Consider the following 16741-nt stretch of genomic DNA (forward strand, 5'->3'; position numbering starts at 1 on the left):
GTGGGATGGGATGGGATGGGATGAGATGAGATGGGCGGCCCGGCTGACCCCCCCATCCTTGACCGTGGCGCAGATGGCGGCGGCGGGGTTCGTGCACCGCCCGAGCGACAACTCCCCGGACGTGGCACAGTGCTTCTTCTGCCTCAAGGAGCTCGAGGGCTGGGAGCCCGACGACGACCCCGCGTGAGTTTCCCCCTCCCCCCCGCGTGGGCGGGTGCAGCCACGACTGCGATGTGTGCAGCAGGGGCTGAGCGCTGGAGGGAGCGGGCTCGGGAGGGGAGGAGGGCGGTGCTCTGGGAGGTAGCCATCATCCCAGCTGGGTTCTTTCACCTAGGGACGAGCACCGGAAGCACTCCCCTGCCTGCGCCTTTCTCTCCCTTCAGAAGGACATTGCTGACCTGACGCTGCAGGAGTTCCTGAAGCTGGACAAGGAGCGGATGAGAAACATGATTGTACGTGCATCTCCGCTCTGGGGCCTGCTTACCCCTACGCTGAGTTCAGGGAGGTTAATGCAGCCTCTGGTCGTGAGGTCTGCGAGTTGACATCCTGGCCCCACAAAATGACTTCCTTGTTGTGCAGCTTTCTTTCCTCATCCCCTTTTCCCTCTCTCTGTGCTGCCAGGATTGGTTGATCGCTGTTCTGTCATGGGTTGGGCCAGACAGTGTGTCACTGTTTCTGTGCCCTTGCCCTCTCTTGTTTGTCCTGGGACAGCTGAGTATGACAGTGCCCGTCCCTAAGCTGAAGAATTTCTCTTCTCTTTCCAGAAAAAGCAGATCTCTCAGAAGGTGACAGAGGTTGAAGAAGCAGCAAAGGACATGCGTCGCTACATTGCAAAGCTGACCTCCTGAGTGTTTTCTCTAGTTGTTACTTGCAGGCAGCATCAGGCATGTAGATCTGCTCTTGTTTGACTGCTGGAGTGATTGCATTTCTTGAGACGGAGGCTGGTAGTGGTCCTAATATGGCGGTCACGTCTTTGTAGTGGCTGAACAGCTCATGTTGCCATCGTACCCTCCAGTGGCTCCAGCAGGAAAGTCTGAGCCTTGGATAGATCTCTGCCCTCCCTGTAAAGGGCTTCTCACTTCCATCTCGTTATTCTTAGCTGAGTGCTCCCAAATCTCTCAGTGGCTTTTGAAAGTCTCCTGTACAGTTCCACTTTTTGTTTTGATGCATTTATAAATAAATGTCTATAAGACAAAACACTGAACAAAGATTTTATTTTAACTCTACTCACAACACTTCCTACAATGAAACGTAACTCTTGTCCTTTTACAACAATCTGCATCAGAGGTTCCCAAATAATTTTCTCTTATTGCGCACCCTCTTCCAGATTTACCAGCTGCCCACGTACCCTTGTCAGCATATGTTTTAACCCTTCAAAACCAATTATAAGGAAAATCAAATCTGCAATTACACAGTTTCTCCTGCATAGTCACCTGGAGATGTCCTGCATTTCCCCCATGGTACATGTAGCACAGTTTGGGAACCCCTGGTCTACATGATTCATAATGCATTATACTTAAAACATAAAATCGGCTGATCAGTCAATCCTAGATCCTACTGGCACCTCCACAGAGTTGATGAATAAAGCTGAAAAGGCACAGGTATTCCTTTGGGGCCTAACCCTGAAGTTCTTAGACTTCTTTTTGAACTACAAAAGAATCTTGCTTAAGGATTTTAGATAGGATTTGAGGCTTTTGACATTGTAGTCAGATGTCACTGATTTCAATGACACCTAGTTAAAGGGAAAAAAAAAAAGAAGAATCCAGAGCCTGAAATCGGGGGGAATTCAGTACAGTCCCATACATTTCTTCTGACCATAAATAACTTCCACCTCTACCTTCAACAAGGTGATTGCAGTCAAACATCAGTCAGAGTAATATTTTTGGGTTTGGTGAGTTTGTTTAACAGTCCCTGTCCAAGTTTACTTGTAAACAATGCTATTATTTCTTTATTCCCAGTCTTCACAGCCAGATCATATGCTGATTGTCCTTTTGTATTTTTCTTCTTAAAGCTTGCATTGCAGCTGTAAATAAGAAGCAACATATTCAAGCTATTTGAAATTACTGGAATCAGAAGGAAGTTGCTTACAGCCAGATTCTGCTGCTTATGGATGCTGTAATGAGAGTGAAGGCATCTGATTCTGCTGGCTGTTATGCAAGACAGATAGTGATGTGATATCAACTTGAATTGAGGCTACACAATACAAGGAAGCTCTTATGTGTTACTTACTAGTTATTAGTTTTCTGTAGTGAATGTAGACTAGAGTCTTTCTGTTCCCCAAGATCTGTAACGTCCCTTCCAGCCCCTAACAACTATGAAACTGCTGTACTTACCCTAACAAGACTTGGATGCATTTCCTTCTTTCTAATCCAAATGAAACAGCCTCGTGAAGAGCAGTGTTACTATGCCTGAACAAGAGGAATCAAATTTTACCATGTGGTTTGATATGAGTGGTCAATCACATTCTGCTATGGGAAAACAAAGGGACAGATAAGGATTGGATGAAGAGATCTTATACCTACTTATAGTTCAAGGTAGCTAGCTGTGTTAGCCTGAAGTCAGGCAAAAGGCAGGGCAGAGTGTCACCTTAGGAAAACAAGTTGTATGCTACCTTTTCCTAATGGTGGAGAAAAGGATTGAAATGAGAAAAGGGTGACAGGAGAGAAGAAAGAAAAGCAGGCAGGGATAGAGAGGGGAAACATTTGGAAGGGGTGATAAACAGGGATCTGGGACTCCAGTTTCCCACAGAAAAAAATGCAGATTTCCTCTTTTACCCAAGAAAACGTGGAGTTTCATTTAAACAGAAACATGGATTTTGCAGTGAGCTCGCTGCAGGCTGGCAGAGTTCCAGCCTTCAAGGGGCTGGGGGGGAGTGGGAGGAGGGTGGTTAGGCAGGGGGTGCCATGTGCATGTATATGTATGTGGCCACCAGGCAACCTGGAGAGCAGCTCCTGCAGGTAAGTCTGGCAGAGGGAGGGAGGAGGGGGTTGAGGCCCCCGTAGTGGGGAAGGAAGGGACTGGGGCTGGAACATGCAGCCACAGGGCCCTGGGCAGGGAATGGGCAGTTGCAAGTAGCTTGTCGGGGTCGGGGCTGGCTCCCTGTCACTATACACTCCTGAGAGGAGGCCGGGGGACCTGTGCCCCCACAAACCTGTGCACAGGGTGGGGGTGGGCTCTTCACCCTGCTGCTCTCCCCTGGGCTCTGCAGCCCAGTGGGCAGGACCCAGCACAGCAGGGCAGAGCGAGGAAACTTCTTGCCATGCAGGCCCCATGTTGCCCTGGCAAGGCATCCCCTGCCAGGCCGGCAGCGGTGTGTGGTTGTGCCCCTCGCTGCTGCGGGGCAGGTTACCAGGACAGTGCAGAGCTTGCAGTGGCAAAGATCTTCCTTGCCCAGCCACGCTCTGCCTTGCTGTGCCGGGTCCCAGCCACTGGGCTGTGGAGGCCCCAGGGGACAGCAGCAGGGCAGGGAGTCTGAGCCCACAGTGGCCAGCCTGCACCTGCCCCATGCGCATGTCTGGGGCACACAGGTTCCCCCAGGGAGTGTGTGCAGTGGCAAGGAGCTGCCCCCCCACTATGTTGCAGCAGTTGCTACCTCCCATAGCCAGCAGCCAGGGCTCAGGTGCTGCTGCAGGGGGCAGGGGGCTGCAGAACCTGGGTCCCTGGCTCTATAGCCCTGGCAGCTGGGGGTCCTCTCCAGCAGGGCAGGAGAGGGGGAGGAAGGGAGCTGTGAGTGGAGAGTCAAGGGTACCAGCAGGGCTGGGGGCTGTGGCTTGGGAATGGGGTCTGGACCTGTGTTCTGTGGGGGCAGGGGTAGCTCTGATTTTCTATGATAAAAAACTCCAAATACCAAAATGTATAGGTATAGTATGGGCAACTGGTGCCACCTTAGTCGGGGGGGAGGGGGGGGCAGATTGAGGCCCCCACAGTGAGGGAGGGAGCAGGGCAGAGGCAGGGGCTGTGGTGAGTGGGGCCCTGGCTGGGCCAGGTCATGGGACAATCAGAGCCCAGGTGGCTCATTTAGGGACACGGGAGGGCTCCTGCCGCTTTGTGTGCACCCTGCAGGAGGTCCAGGGGGCATGTGCCCCCCCAGTCTGTGTGCAGGGTAGAGGCAGCTGCCGCTGCATGCTGGGGCTCTGGTCCCTGCCACAGTTGCCCTGGGAGCGGTGCGATGCCTCATGCATCCCACTGCTGCGTGGGCAGGGCACGGCACAGCCCAGTGGCAGTAGGCATGTGGCATCGTGCCACTCCCAGGCCAGCTGCAGCAGTGCACAGAGCCCCAATGTGCAATAGCAGTCACCTCTGTGGCCAGTGGCAACGCAAAGACTGGGTGGGGGGGTGGGGCATGTTTTTCCCAGGCCCCCACCAGGGTGTGTGCAGCATCGAGAGGCCCTCCTCCCCCCACACCCCTGGATGAGCTGCCTGAGCTCCAATTGTTTGAGGTAGATCCTGGGTTGCACTTTAATTCCAAAAGTACTCTTGTGCTTAAAAAGGTTGGAGACCACTGGTTTAGAGAATGATCACTTACGGTCCTGACTGATGGTCAATATCTGCACCTTTCTGCACAAGAACTGGGATCACTTCATCATGCCCATTTAGGACAGCCACTGTTAAAACAGGTCGGTCTTCATTATTTATGCAGTTTGGGTCAGCTCCCTGAAGTAGAGAAAAGGAAGACTAGCAGTTAAATTAATCATCCATTTCAACATCCCCTCCTGTTTTCATATAACAAACATATTCATCACAGTGAAAAATATTGTAATGCTTAGAAAATGTTGAGAAACACACAAACCTGGAGAAATGAACTTTCATGAATTTGTGTCTATTTCCTGTCATCCTCTAATATTTGTCTGCAGCACAAAAAATAGTAATAGCAAACAATACCTGGCTGCAGAAGCAAAAAGGGTCAAATTCCTTTGGGTGGCAGGGAAGATTAATGTTGCAGCTGCTCTGTGGCTACTACCACAGGCAAGACGGGTGGCACGGATGTGCTGATAGATTTAGCCAGTGCCATATCATTTCCTACCCAGCTTTCCCCTGAGACCCCTCCATATTTGCATTATACTGTGCAGTGTATGAGAATGCAGTCGGAATGCACTGTTGGTGTTTCTATTCCACAAGACTGCATCAGTTGTCTGCATATTATGTAAAGCAGTGTTGTCCAACTGGTGGCCTTTGGGCCACATGAAGCCCTGGGGCTCCCAGTCTGGGTGTCACACCCCACTTTGGTCTCCAGCTGCTGCTACTGGATTCCCCCAAGCTCCCTCTGCTCCTGGGAGTCAGGTGGAGTGGCATGACCTCTTGGGTTGAGGAAGCCCAGGGCCAGGAAGCTCAGGGGCACCTGGAGCCCCCATGCAGTATGAAGGCACCAGTGTAGTACAGTGACAGAAGGATGGAGCACTGGGTTTCATACCCACATGGTGGTAGGGGGGACGACACTGTGGCTGGGGGAGCAAGATGCACTGGGGACATGTACAATAAGAGGTGGGTGTTGTGTGGTGCTGCATGTGGCCCCTACAGTATGGGACACCCCGTCTGCGGTCCCCAACCACGCAGAAGTTAGGCAGCCATGATGTAAAAGATCTGGTTCTAAATAACAGGATGAGACTTCACAACAGATTTGGATTCTTTTCTTATGATGTAGTGTTGCTAGAGGCAAGGGAGTCTCCTTAGCATCACTTAACCATCAAGTTTGGGAAATGTATCCAAACGTAAATTTATTTCCTTTATGGTTTTATTTAAAATTTTCTTTACAATTGAGCATTTAAGTGCTTTATTCCAATGATCTGGCTTCCCAGGAACAATTTCTGAGGTTATAATATTATAAAAAGTCATAAATATGACTTATGAATATGACTTAATGCTTATGAAAAAAACAGATGCTGGACTGTCTCCTGAAATTCTGAGATAGAAATGGCCTAATTTTAAACTTACTTCATCGAGCAATTGTTCTACCATAGAAATTCTTCCCTCACCACTTGGGCCCACTTCTTTCAGTAGCTGTCTAGCCTCAGGCTGTGGAAATACAGAAATCAACAACAAAACGATTCACATAGTGAGAATCTGATTGCATGTCCAGATTCTGCCCTTGGATACAGGCAGACAACTTGAACTGAAGGATGATGTAAATAGATCTGAGGGGAAAATGTTATACATTTGAATCTCACCAATCCATACACAATTTTCTGTAAATAGAGTTGTTTCCAGTTCTGAGCAAATAGTGAGTGAACAACGGCACTACAGACAGCTAAGGTCCCCCTTTTGCAAACACTTATGCACATGTTTAACTTTGTTACCACAAGCCGTTCCACTGAAATAAATAACTACTCAAGGTAGTCAGGTTAAACATGTAATTGTGTATAGGATTAGAGTCTAAACCATCCTGTTTTTACAAAATAGGAGGCATGATATTTACCACCATACAGTGAAGGGTGTGTGTGTGTGTGTGTGTGTGTGTGTGTGTGTGTGTGTGTAATAAATGTTGTTTTACAAATAAAACTAAACTCCAGTTTTAAGGTGCGTGAAAAAAAAATACAGTTTGTGATGCACTGTCCTTTTTAATTGTTCACTGAGGCTAAAGTTCAGACCTTGGCGTACTGATTGGGTATGTGGACTCTATTCTGTGGCTATGAGTAGAAGGAAGAGGGGGCTGCCAGCCCTTGGAGCCACTCTGTGACATTAACTGGAGCCAAAGACTTGAAATAGCCTATGCAAACAGCACCTCCTAGGATTTTCACATGTGGTAAAGTCATTTCTGGCTGAACTGTAGTACAAGCAGAGCTGTTTGTGAAACAGCTGGGACTGTATGAAATGCTTTAAAAAGGAAAAGCTTTTTCTTGTTGCTTTTCAAATGCTGTAGTGTGTGGCTTGCTGAAATAAGGTATCGTCTGAGTGGAAGTGACTGGAAGGGCTTACATTGCTACACTGAAAATCATTTTTTTCTCTTAAGAAAGCCTTACATTCACAGAGTCAGTGTGTACTGTATTTCTTAAGTCAAAGTAACTTGGTAAATTTCTCCCCCATTCTCTCCTTCAGTTGGATAAATGGTAGGACCATATGTCAACACTAGTTTCCCTTTAAAAGTTTCCATTTAATAATCAACCTTCTCTGAAGCATTAAAGTTCCTGTTAGGTAACCAAGTGATAGAATCTCTGCCCCTGTTTTTATGAAAGCTTAGATCCTTCCATTGAGCTACTTGCATTTGGTTCAGATGGGAATTTTTCTCATTAGAAATGAAAACTGCACAGTTAAAACATGGTTTTTCAAAGAGTGGGAAGATGTTTGATTAAATCCAGTTTTTGCAAACTATGTATATCAGCCAACTATTTTTATTTGGCAAGGGCAGTCCTTATTTTTCAGAACACTTTTAGTTCTTTTCCACATAGAATGCTTTCCCTAATCAGTGTTTCAAAAAATGTTTTTCCTTTCGGTATCCCCTTGGATGTAGTGTTAGCACTTCTGCAACTCAAATTTCCTTCCTACACTCAAACTATAAGACTGTAGGAAATACATACGGGCAGCTTGTCTTCTTTTTCTAGAAATTTTCTTGTCTTCTTTGTTCTTTTTACTTTTCCTTTAGGGCTTGAGATTTGACCCTCTTCACTCACTAAATAGGGAGAATTTGGTGTTAAAATTCAAAGCAATTCTAGTAATGCAACAAGAACTTAGAACTAGGGTATGCAATCAACTGATTATTCAATAAGATGGCCAAAGCAATACATCAGAAGCAGTTCTTGCTTGGGGCCAAATGAAAACAGAAAAAAGTAAGTTTCTATTTCATTTTGGGTTATTAACTTAAAACAAACCCTCAATTAAGCTTAGGCAAAATTCTGAAACAAAAACATTCTTTTTTTTTTTTAATGAAAAAACATGCTCTGACTTTTCCAGAATTTTGTTTTCAGATGTTTCCAGCTAAAACTATTTGCTAAACTTGCAAATGGGTTCATCTGTCCTCAAACTGCATTTTTTAGCAAATGATTAATTTAAAAAAATTACCCAGGCTTCTATTCAAGAGGCAAATGTGGTACATACAGTGCAATTGCTTGGGCAGGGTAAATCCATTACTGTACAGAAGTCCAGCAAATAAACCTGAGCTACATTTAGAAAGAGATTAACTCGTGCTGGCCATTTGCACTGGAGTGCATTTCAGCTGAAGTACATGGGAATCTAAATAGCTCTTAATAGCTATGAAAACCAATTAGCTCTTAATGCATTGCCTGCCATTCCCAAACTGCAGATCAACAGGTTTACAATTAGGACTAATATTAAAAGACACTGATAGGCATTTATGCAATCATTAAAAAAATAAGGACACAGTAATTAATGGATTCTAGTGCTGACCTTGTAGGCAATGACAGTTCCAGCAAAATACCAAAATTCAGTAAGAGGCAATCACACCTCTTACTGAAGCCAATAGAAGCAGTGTCAATATAGTTCCTCTGCAAACTGGGTCACCAGATTGTTTTATTTGTCCACTGTAGCAAAACCTAAACTCTGTAAGCAACAGCTCAAAATGAATAACAAACATGGCTCTGATATATTACTGTCTAGTGGGAGCCATACAGTCACTGGCCATTAATATAACTTGGATAAAAACAGCATGCTAAGCTTAAGTTGCAGCTTGCTGAACTTTTCAGCTCTTCTCTGTGGATGAAATTCAATGTCTGTGAGAACTCAGCAATGCTTGTGTAAGCCTATACACCACTTAAATATTGTATAAGTCCTATTTTGAATTTTTAAATGGCAAAAATGGTACCAGCATATGTGGTATACACCAGGGGTAGACAACCCCCGACATGGGTGCCAGAGTATGGCACACAAATGCATTTTGCTTGGCATGTGTGTCTCAGCGTGGATGGTGGAGAAGGGGCTGGGGATGCGCTGCCACAACAAGGATTGGGCCCCTTGCAGCTCCCCCACTATCTGCCCCATCACATCAACATCTTACAATTTGTGGTTGCAGGTGTTTTTGGCACTCTCCAAAAATGTTGCTGACCCCTGGTGTACACTGTCTGAAAAAGGATTAATTTATCAATGTTAGCATCCAACATTAAACTTCTGAGAGCTAAAGCTATATTTCTGACAGACTGCAAAGACACAGGAACACTCACCTAAACTAGGCTGACTATCATATAGGCCATCTCTGCCTTCTGTCACAGTGCTTAGATAATGATTGTCAAACTTTATTGGTTTGCTTGTAAGAATACCCTAGGGAATAATAAAATGCACACATTTAATTGGAATATCATGTAATACTGTGTAAAATCCTTAATAGCATGAAATGGGAGGAGGTTATACATATGAAAATATATACAGATATTTAATGTCTTCAATCTCAAATTAGCTGCAGTGTAGGATGAACTTCATATTGTTCTATATTTGTTTTACTGCAAAAATGTTAACAGTCTCAGAATTATGAAATGACAATTCAAGTCAAGGAAAAAACCATTCATGTTAGCTAAGAGATCCTGTTAATTTATTGCTTATCTATCAAATGAGGTAATAGCAATAAGAATCCAAACACATACATTTTTAAGCACCTTTCATCAAGGTAAGCATCTCAGTATATCATCTAATAGGAATCTGAGTTTAACTGAATGCCTTGAAAGGGTTGTGAATAACATTTCTAGCTTTTCTTTAGGACATGGTTAAGCAAATTAACATTAGGGAAGAAAATCCAGCACTTCAACTTATAATTAGCCAAAGTTCTGGCAAGTGCTGTCTCCAAGCTGTATTTAGAATTAGAAAACCTGTGTCCCAAGAACACTACTTGCAGACGGAAGAAAAGGAAGACTCTTGAACAGGAGGAAAGCAGTACTAAGGCTATTTAAAACTTTGTCAGTTGAAAGTAGGATGCTAACAGCAAGCTTAATAAATGCCTTTGCACTAAATGCAAAGTGATAGCTACATGACCCTGAAGTCTGGTTTAATCAGACAAGGATACCTGTTCTACCAGTTTAAGCAGAAAAAGTCAAGATTTCTTTTTCTGAAGTGATGCATTAACACCCTCAATAACAGAAATATTTGGTTGGAATATGCATTCTTGCGGGAGTGAGCTGTCAAACAATGGCTATGGGCTCCAGGGGGCCACTTCTCTAAGGATGTACCTGTTTTCCCAAACTGACCTTGTTTGTGGCGAGAACATAATTTAATCTGATACTGACTTCATAATCATCCTCATGGACTGTAGCAGAAATAATCTAAAGGAAAAAAATAAAAGTTATCATCCCTTTTCAATAAAAGTACAGGAAGAGTGCTTCAGGAATGTTAAGTAATCCTGCTGGTAAGCTGACATTTATCAACTAGACCACTGAAGAAATAATAATAGTTCACAGTTGAATAATACACACTTATAGTACAGTACCAATATTAACTACCATCTCACCTGAGTGCTAGGGTGAGAATTAATAACAGGTGGTATTTTGAGATAACTGGAAAAACCTGAATGATTGAAAATGTCAAACTTGTCTAAAACTGATATTAATGACACCTTACACTCTAATTCCAAAGTGTTTAACAGACCATGGACAAGATTCACACCTGTCACAGAAAGGTGTCACTTATACATACATACCCCTCCACACATTTTGCATCTGCAGAGGCAATTATGCCCAGATACTTTAGTGCACGGAGTATAGAACATAATCAAGCTAGGCAGGGCTTACCACAAGGGAAAACTGGTGCTAAGTATGGACATCTAACTGAATCTGTCCTGTGGCCTGCTCACTTCTGGGGCTGACACAAGGCTCCAGACCCTTGGGGCCTGGTTTCTGGGGTACCTTGTGCCATCCTGGTCCAGGATTGCTTACTACCAATGGGGAACTGCTATTTGGGTTACACCAGCTTGTAACAGTACAATCTGGGTTGCAAACAGACTGCTGTACAAGCATAACTGCAGCTATGAGATGCAGCTAGTTTTGGGCAGGAACCATGGGTACTTTCTTGTGTGCCAGCTCTACCTTATGTAAATCTCAGGAGGTAAAGCACAGTTATTTATTAAATAAAATCTACAAAGGGACATATTAGGCAAGCGTTCTGTTTAGTTTTGCTGTCCTGTTCATTTTCCCATTTTATAAATTATTCTGTCCTCTTATTGTAAACTGCCATGAGCCTTTATTGGGAAGGGCAGCATATAAAATGGAATTAAAGGAATAGATAAATAAAGTGGCCGATAAACAAATAAAGTAGCCAAGATCTTATCACCTTGCCAAAGTTGACAAGACTACAAAAACAAGTGGCATGGGAGAAGACTGAGAACTTGGGTGCAATTTATCATAATATTTCTACAATGCATGAAAAATTAGTAAGAAGTGTAAATAAAGAGCAGATACTTGGCACCTTCCCTAAATAATCCCTGATCCTTTTCTTAGCAACAGTTTCATTACACTAGGATGCCAAAGACCAAGAAACTGCAGAAATATCCCCAGCTCAGGTATTTTCTATGTTTCAGGTATCTGCAGTTCTGAACCCTTTAACAAAAAGAAATAATAATAGTAATGTCCAGTGGTCTTGAATCTTATCTCCACATAGTACATACCACATTTATATCCACATTAAGATTCCTTTTCACTGCCAGAATGGGGCCTTATAGCAGAACTAAAAATCAGTCCCAAAATAGGTGTGCTGGAGCATCCTGCTTCCAGAAAATGACATATGGGAAATGCCCATGAGATTCTTTCTCCTTCTCACATTGGATCATACGTGGAGCACTTCCATTTTCTCCACTTGTTTCTGTTCGATGTGAGTTTTTTCCCCTGTTAGTGACTGTGTTCAGTAGCACTACACAAGGGAGGAGCCTCAAATCCCCACCTCCTTAATATGCCACGATACAGTCACAAATAACCGCTTTAATACTGTTTGGTGACGTTAATTAAAACAATCTCTCTAATATGCACAAGCCAAGTACTTCAAATAGCACCGTTTTCAGTACAAATAATACATAAGACAAAGGGAACTACTGCTATCTACTGGTGAAATTCAGCCCTGAACCATACACTAAATCCTACTTGTGATGATAACTTAAAATAGCAAACTAGCCTTGTTCTAACTCACTGCACACGTAATTCCATTCTTTCTCTCACTCTCTAAATCACCTGCCCTGGGATATATGGTAAATTGAACAATGACTCTGCTCTTGGTCCACAGCAGCCTTGACGCTTTTATTATCTCCTTTAGCTTTGATGCATTTCTAAAGAGGATATGTGAGAGACATAAAGGAACTACACTCAGGGAGAAAGCAGAAAGAACTGAGTAGATGACTAAGACAGACAATGGAATAGATTGAAAGAAGTGAGAAAATGAGAACAACAAGGAGAATGAGAGAAAGCAAGCAGGGGGAAAAAATTAAAAAGAAATGAAAACCCACATAGGTGACTAAAGGCAATAAGAGTACATTTATTTTCCAGTTACTTAGATGCTATTTTCTGGACAAAAGAATGGCTTTTTATCGGATTTATTTTCTTTTCAAGCATTCTGGGATACTTCACAGGTAGAATGCTAGCCACAAATGTATTTCTTACCTTTCCCATACGAGGTTCCCCAACCAAAGCCCTGAACTCTGGGTGGTTCTGAGCATAGCTTCTAAGGTGAGCACAGATATGATCCAGCTGCTTTCTCCAGTAACCTACAAGGAGGGAGTTATGCAGAAGAAAATATTCTGTAATTTTTACCAATAACTGTTGTGTTGGTGTGATTAAAGAATTGCAGATCTTGACCAGGACAAAGCATTGGGTTTTTGTTAGCAGATTCAGCTGACCAAGGAAGAAGAAGAGAGAAATTTCACCCCTTAAAAGAGTAAAATAATGTACTATCTTTCGGAAATGGAGGGCAACAATAAGTCAAATTTCTTCTGAGAGTCCAAAACAGCTGAGATCCTCTAGACTATAGACTCAATCTAGCCTGTGAGACAGGGAATCAACTCCAGAAACAAGCTAAACAAACTAGCATTAAGACTTAATTAGCATGAATTACTGATCTGGTTTTCAGTAAACTTGACTAGTTCTGCAGAGCACAGTGAAATTGAAAACACAAGCCAACTCTGAAAATTGCATATAACGTAACCCATTCTAGTTTGTATTACCTACTACATTATTTGACAAATTGCTTATAAGGGAGGACCATACCTGAGAAATCAGGAAGCACAGTAGAGTGGAGGATGAACTCTGATGCACAGTTTTTAGGGAATGGGAGGAATGCTAACAAAGCAATGCTGGCTCAATAGCTCAGCTCTCCTTGCTTTTTCCTCCATCTAATCCTCCTCTTGAAATGCATTCCAAGGCTAACAGGACTGACAACTGCCTTCTCATCTTGCAGAATCCTTCTCAAGACCCGCTACTGAAGCTACAAGAAATCAGCTCATGCCAGGCAGACACATTTTATGCATACAGCAATCAAAAAACAATACCACTGGAACTGGTATTAAGTGTGCCCCATACTGACTGGTCTGCTTGTATCTTGTACCTCTATCCTCAGTCTTCCATCTGTTCCTTGTTCAGTACATTGAGATAGGGTCTGGGCACTCCATGTTTAGGCAATGTCTAGGATATTTTAGATTCTGCCACCATCTAAATAATTATTAATAACTCAGACTACAGGGGTTTCAAGTGATTTTGCAGCTCAAATCCAATATTTTCAACGCTATATTCGAATTTTAATGAAGAACAGGAAAGAAGGATTTCCTTTGAAGCTAAAGTGTTTGAGTATCAGGATCTGACCAGCTTTATTTTAGAGAGCACTTAGGGAAAGTACAGAAAGTACAAATCCTTTTGCTGTAAATAAATCACGTAGGTGACAACAAGCCTCCTTTAACTGAAATACAGAAGTCACCTTGACCTTACCATTGCCAATCTTAGCATTGATAGAGGATCGCAGTACATACATGAAGCCAAGTCAGAAAATAAGTCCTGCCATATGGCTTTGACAGTACAAGACAATTATACTGTACAGGAAGGAAAATAGACTTTGTGGACTCTCTGCATTCTGTTGATAATTCTTAGATAGGCTACATTGTACCAAAATGGTATGTATTTGGGTTAAAATTAGTGGGCTCTGGCTTCCTACTAGCTTGTACAGCATTTAGCACATAAGACCCAGCTCAACAGGGGCCTCCAGACATGACTGTGTTATAAATGTTAATTAAATAAACAAGAGTGAAAGCAAAGACTAAACAAAAGGAATAGCTCTCTAATCATTCCTCTCCTGGAGGAAAATAAGCAAAGCAGACTTCGGAGGAAAAACAAATGTCCAACATCAGCCATGAAGAAACCACGACAAACCAGAACAACAGGTCTTGTTCTTCCTGACAGTCTTGAAGAAGCATGTTGAGAAAGGATATGGGAGGAGTCTAAGGGGAGAGGTGATCTACACAGCATCCCTCCTGGCCCCTAAAATATTTTTGCTCTAAATTAAATTAGAGCCTGAAATAAAGAATAAGTTACCATAATAAAAATGCCCAGCTGAATTGCTATTTTCTAGATGTTACCCCCAGTTAGTCAGCTGCAGTTGCATTAGATTAGGCTAAACCTAAACTGAGCTGCTTGTCTTTTACATGAAAATCAGGACGCCAGAAATATGCTTGTGTCCACGTGGTGCCAAGCTACTTACTTCCATTTGAGGTGTATCTAAAAGGATTTCTGGCAACCTTGAAGGGAACACCTGAGTTCATATTGTCAGCAGCTGGTTACACCTAGATATGACTTATTTACTGTACATGCAGTGGAAAGGGGGAGGCTCTTTTGTTATATTTGCTTCTGAATGCCTTTGGTTCCTGCTCAAACAGCCTGAAATACAGTAGAAAAAAAATGTACCATTGACCAAAAAACTGACACCTCAGTCCCACTATTTCATTTTCCTGTCCAAACTGTCCTTTACATTTTCCCCTGCCTATGTAGTGCTTCTGGCTAGTTCATTCCGGGGCGGGGGGGAACACGACACGACAACAACCACCCCCCCACTTATTTTTAATTGTTTACATTTTTTAAATTAAAATATCACTAGTCAAATATAGGAGTTTGAATTAGAGAAAGTATGAACAACCTGCCTAGCGTAACCGAGAGCTGCCTGCATACTAGCACTCTGGTTACGAGTCTCTGGACTAGTAAGCAGCTCAGCATGACAGTGTGGACAGTACAGAAACCTGAGTTCTGATGGTTGCCAGACTTTAACTGTGGCAGAAAATCAGTTCCACGGGCCCAGCAGAATCTAAAGAACTCCTCTGTCCTTTACTAATAAGCCTCCAGCAAAGACACCTCTGCTGACTAAAGATATGTAAATTAGCAAGTTTTCATGGCAATTCAAAGCTTCTTCCCAGCTTAGCCTGGTGAAAGGAGCTCAATCTCTCAAGAGTTGAAAACTGCACTGTCAATGAAAGGATGTAAAAGTCTTTAGAGTTAAATATTTTTTCAGGGCTATTCAGGGCCAGTCCCTTAACTTTTTCTCTGATTAAACACCTTGGCATGTTAAGTCACGTACTGCATTTCACTACAGGGATGGATCTAATATAAGAGCTATTTCCCAGGTAATAATGTTGCCTTACCTGCAAATTTACAAAATATGGGAAAAGGGCTGAAAGAGTCATTAATACCACGAAGGTAGAGCTGGGATTTTTTTCTCCAAGGCCTGAGGAAGGGTACTTCATACCCAAACACTTGGTTGTATCCCTGAGGGCCTGGAGACATAGAGAGGGGCAGTTGGGGACACCCAGCTGCCTGTGACCCAACTGCCACCGACACAATCAAGCACACCCCCTCTGGGTCTGCACCTGCACCAAGGAGGTATGGTGCACCTGTGCCAAGGAGGCTCTGAGCAGCAGGATCACTGCTGCTACAGCCCCAGGAAGCCTCCAGGGCCCCAGGTAAGGCTGTTGGGGCCAGCCAAGTGCTGGCTCCAGCCTCCCCTACCCCACCTGGGGTAACCTGCCACGTGCCAGAGGGCACATGGCATGGGAGTTCCCCAGGGACAACTAGCAGTGGCACAAGGTGTACTGTTGCTCCTTGTCCCTGGGGAAACAAATATCCACGCTTGTGTGGATGCAGCCTAAAACTTCTATTTCAGCTTACATTGGAATGTTTCCAGGACATTGGGGCTAAAATCTCTAATCTTATAAAATGTTAATGATTATAGACAGCCAATGCATTGAATTTGTGTGTGTATGTATGTCTGGACACAGTTACTTTGAAATAAGAATGCTCCTTTCCAATCTAGCTATCTCTTCTTCCAGAACATCCTTAGTTTATTTCACAACAGCCACTCCAGTAAATTTCCCCAGGTAGACAAGCTTTTACATATCTTCCAAAAGACAATATATCTAGTGACACAATATCCCCTCAAGGCATTTACTGCTGAAAGAAATAATACTGCTTATGTAATGAATACCACCTTCTGAGGAAACATGGATTTTCCTTGACAGTCTCCAGTCCAAATTATGACCATGTCTAATCCTTAACTTGGCTATGATCTCACCAAATCTGACAAGTGGTATGACTCCACAAGGACCATAAACTGTAGTTTATGCTGGAATGATACCTTCCTCTTGTTAGTTATTAACGGAAAAGTTTTGGGATTTGGTTCCTCAAGCCAAAGCACCAAGCTCTGGCTTTACAGTTCTGAGTGTAGAGGAAGACCAGAGTAATTTTGTAAAAGACCATCTGTTAGGAAATATGTAGTCCACATAGGAACCAATTTAAGAAAAAATAAGGTAAAGCACTGTAGTTTTGTTTCAGAACCAAGGGAAAATCTTTGTGAGGAC

The 16741-nt window shown here is 43.4% G+C and overlaps 2 protein-coding genes across 2 annotated transcripts in view; one reads left to right on the forward strand and one right to left on the reverse strand.

Moving 5' to 3' along the window:
- The window catches only part of BIRC5 (baculoviral IAP repeat containing 5), a 2795-nt gene extending 983 nt beyond the window's left edge, over positions 1 to 1812 (forward strand). Inside the window, exons 3-5 of the mRNA XM_006030455.3 lie at positions 74 to 183; positions 335 to 452; positions 765 to 1812. Coding sequence (XP_006030517.1) covers positions 74 to 183; positions 335 to 452; positions 765 to 848 — 312 coding nt within the window. The 3' untranslated portion in view covers positions 849 to 1812. The remainder of the gene's footprint in view (positions 1 to 73; positions 184 to 334; positions 453 to 764) is intronic.
- A 12-nt stretch (positions 1813 to 1824) lies between these two features.
- The window catches only part of DZANK1 (double zinc ribbon and ankyrin repeat domains 1), a 46761-nt gene continuing 31844 nt past the window's right edge, over positions 1825 to 16741 (reverse strand). The window contains exons 13-20 of the mRNA XM_006030446.3: positions 12516 to 12619; positions 10122 to 10196; positions 9108 to 9204; positions 7512 to 7603; positions 5932 to 6012; positions 4526 to 4653; positions 2334 to 2408; positions 1825 to 2023 (exon numbers count right to left, since the gene is read on the reverse strand). Coding sequence (XP_006030508.1) covers positions 1858 to 2023; positions 2334 to 2408; positions 4526 to 4653; positions 5932 to 6012; positions 7512 to 7603; positions 9108 to 9204; positions 10122 to 10196; positions 12516 to 12619 — 818 coding nt within the window. The 3' untranslated portion in view covers positions 1825 to 1857. The remainder of the gene's footprint in view (positions 2024 to 2333; positions 2409 to 4525; positions 4654 to 5931; positions 6013 to 7511; positions 7604 to 9107; positions 9205 to 10121; positions 10197 to 12515; positions 12620 to 16741) is intronic.

This window comes from Alligator sinensis, unplaced genomic scaffold (assembly GCF_000455745.1).
Source record: "Alligator sinensis unplaced genomic scaffold, ASM45574v1 scaffold21_1, whole genome shotgun sequence".
In the NCBI taxonomy this organism is placed as follows: Eukaryota; Metazoa; Chordata; order Crocodylia; family Alligatoridae; genus Alligator; species Alligator sinensis.